This window comes from Chaetodon trifascialis, chromosome 21 (genome assembly GCF_039877785.1).
Source record: "Chaetodon trifascialis isolate fChaTrf1 chromosome 21, fChaTrf1.hap1, whole genome shotgun sequence".
Taxonomy (NCBI): domain Eukaryota; kingdom Metazoa; phylum Chordata; class Actinopteri; order Chaetodontiformes; family Chaetodontidae; genus Chaetodon; species Chaetodon trifascialis.
This window is the reverse complement of record NC_092076.1, coordinates 12,901,913-12,904,288: the sequence shown is the minus strand read 5'-3', so window position 1 is coordinate 12,904,288 and position 2,376 is coordinate 12,901,913. Positions and strand designations below refer to the sequence as shown.

The following is a 2,376-nucleotide window of genomic DNA, read 5'->3' as shown; positions in this document are numbered from 1 at the left end:
TCCAAAAAGTTACTACTCCTGCCAAACAGTTGTAAAACCATAATGTACTGTTTTTATACTTTTTCATGTTTGGTTTTGTCTGGATTAAAAAAAGAAATAACATGGTAAAGAGTGCTGCTAGGAGGATTTTGTTAGCTTTGCATAATGCCAAGCTAGCAGCTTCCTCCTGTTTCCAGTTTTTGTGCTAAGCTAATTGACTACCGGAAGTAGCTTTATGTTAGCCATACAGACACTCAAAGTAAGACAGCAATTTAGTATAATTTCCCAAAATGTCTACTATTCCTTTAAAGGAAAATCTGCAGTCAGATCAAGTTAGAAAGGGTTTCCATCTTAGAGATACAGTCGCCGTCTTCAAATCAAACTTGTGAGCTTGTGGTTACAATACAGGAGGTTGTTTACATGATATGCTTGGCGATCAAGTGATTAAGTCGTGAGAACACTGCTGCTAGGCAACGGCAACGTCAGCATCTAGAGTTGGCTAACAATTCAGCAAGTCCACTGGTGAGGTGGTGAATACCAAAAGAAGGAAATGTTCATATGAACTTAAAGTTCACTAACTGCTTTTTCATGGTGGACTTTTCCTTAGAAAAGGGTTTAGCACGGGGATGTACAATCAGTTGTCCTTGAAACAAAAAAAACAATCAGTCTGTCAAGTGTAATCCAAAGGCTCTTTTCCTCCTGAACTATTTTCAGTCTATAACAATTCACCAGACCAAACAAGCCAACAATGCATCTGCCTCATCAGTCTTTGTCCTAACTCATTTCCTGTTGGGAGAGTCTCTAAAGAATTTCCTAATAATGTCTCCCATGATAGAAACTCCAGAAGCACACAGGAGTTAGTGACATTGCAGTACCCTTCAGATAAAAATGAGGGACTGAGATGTTTGAACCATGGCCCTCTCACACCATGAGTGCCTTGCTGCTCACATATTTGCTGTTTTTGTTCTTGTGGCCAAACCTGGAGACCTTCCTATTTCCGCCGCCCCTCAGTGATCCTCCCTTCAGCCTTACGCTGTTGATCGCACTCTCTGACACAGCCTTTCTCTCTGGTTTCTTCTCTTCCTCCTCTTCCTCTTGCTTTAAGTTCTGCAGGTTCTCACAGACGCAGGAGCGCTCTGGGGCGAGGGGCTGCCGGTCTGAGCAGAACCACTTCATGGAGCCATAGAGAAGCTCGGCACAGCTGCAAACGGCTGAGATCACCCCGACAGAGAAGTAGAAGATGAGAAAGACTGTTTTCTCTGCAGGGCGGGAGGTGAAGCAGTCCACTGTGTAGGGGCAAGGAAAGCGGCTGCAGGGGAACTGGGCCTCCACCTTGAAGCCGTATAGCTGCCACTGGCCCACTAGAAAGCCAACTTCTGCCACTATGCGGAAGGCCACGTTGACAATGTAAAGCCTCCTTAAATGGAGGTCTTCTCTGTAGGCATGGCTGCAAATTTGGCTGAACCTGGAGCGCGTGGTCCTCTTGTTATGGTGATGCATGGCATACATGAGAAAAACCAAAGAAGGTGTGGCGATGAGGACGATGTGAAACACCCAGAATCGGTACTGGGAGATAGGGAAGGCCTCGTCGTAGCACACTTGTTTGCAACCCGGCTGGAGGGTGTTGCATGCAAACTCCTCTTGTTCATCCTCAAACAGGTCACTGGCTACGGTTCCCAGGATCAATATCCTAAAGACAAGCATGAGTAGGAGCCAGAAACGGCCGAGCATCGGCGAGTGGGCCTGGAGGCTGTCAAAGAGTCCACCCAGGAAGCCCCATTCCCCCATGATTGCAGCACTTGGGTATTGGGTACAGCTTCTTGAAAGTGTGGAGATCTATCCGTCTGCCTGTCTCAGAGAGAATGCTGTGTGCGGTTGAAAAGAGAAACAAAAATGAGTTGTACTATCTTGACTCATAGAGAGGCCACTCTGCAGATTAAAGATTGGGTTAAGGGTTAAGGGTAAAGATAAGGATGAGATTAGGGATGAGGGTTCACATTACAATACCCTGAAATGACATATAAAACATGATTATACCACCTGCACTAACAACATTTTAAGCATATCACACAAGGACGTATCACACAAGCACCTATTTTCCACATATTTCAACTTCATTGTGACGCCATGCACAACAGTTATGAATGCAGCCTCTATCAGGCTGCTACTTGTGGAAGTACACGGACTGGTTGGGCTACTTCCCGGTCCGAAACACTACTCATACGCAACATTTCAGAAAAGCCAATTGCAGCGAGATGACGGAACAGGTTCAGCCTGAGGCATTTCACTTACCTGATGTGAAGACGTAGAAAAAAAAAAACCCTCTGTGACAACACTTAGTCCTTGTATGTCTTCGGATAAGCCAAAGGAGATTCAAATAAGTGAAAATTTTGTCCA

General features: G+C 45.2%; 1 protein-coding gene across 1 annotated transcript; it reads right to left on the bottom strand.

The window, feature by feature from the left end:
- Positions 1-818: 818 nt before the first annotated feature.
- LOC139349884 (gap junction delta-3 protein-like) lies at positions 819-1,810 on the bottom strand. The gene has a single exon (XM_070990924.1). It carries the CDS (start codon positions 1,765-1,767, stop codon positions 901-903), a length of 867 nt encoding a protein of 288 aa, XP_070847025.1. The 5' UTR covers positions 1,768-1,810; the 3' UTR covers positions 819-900.
- Positions 1,811-2,376: the final 566 nt, after the last annotated feature.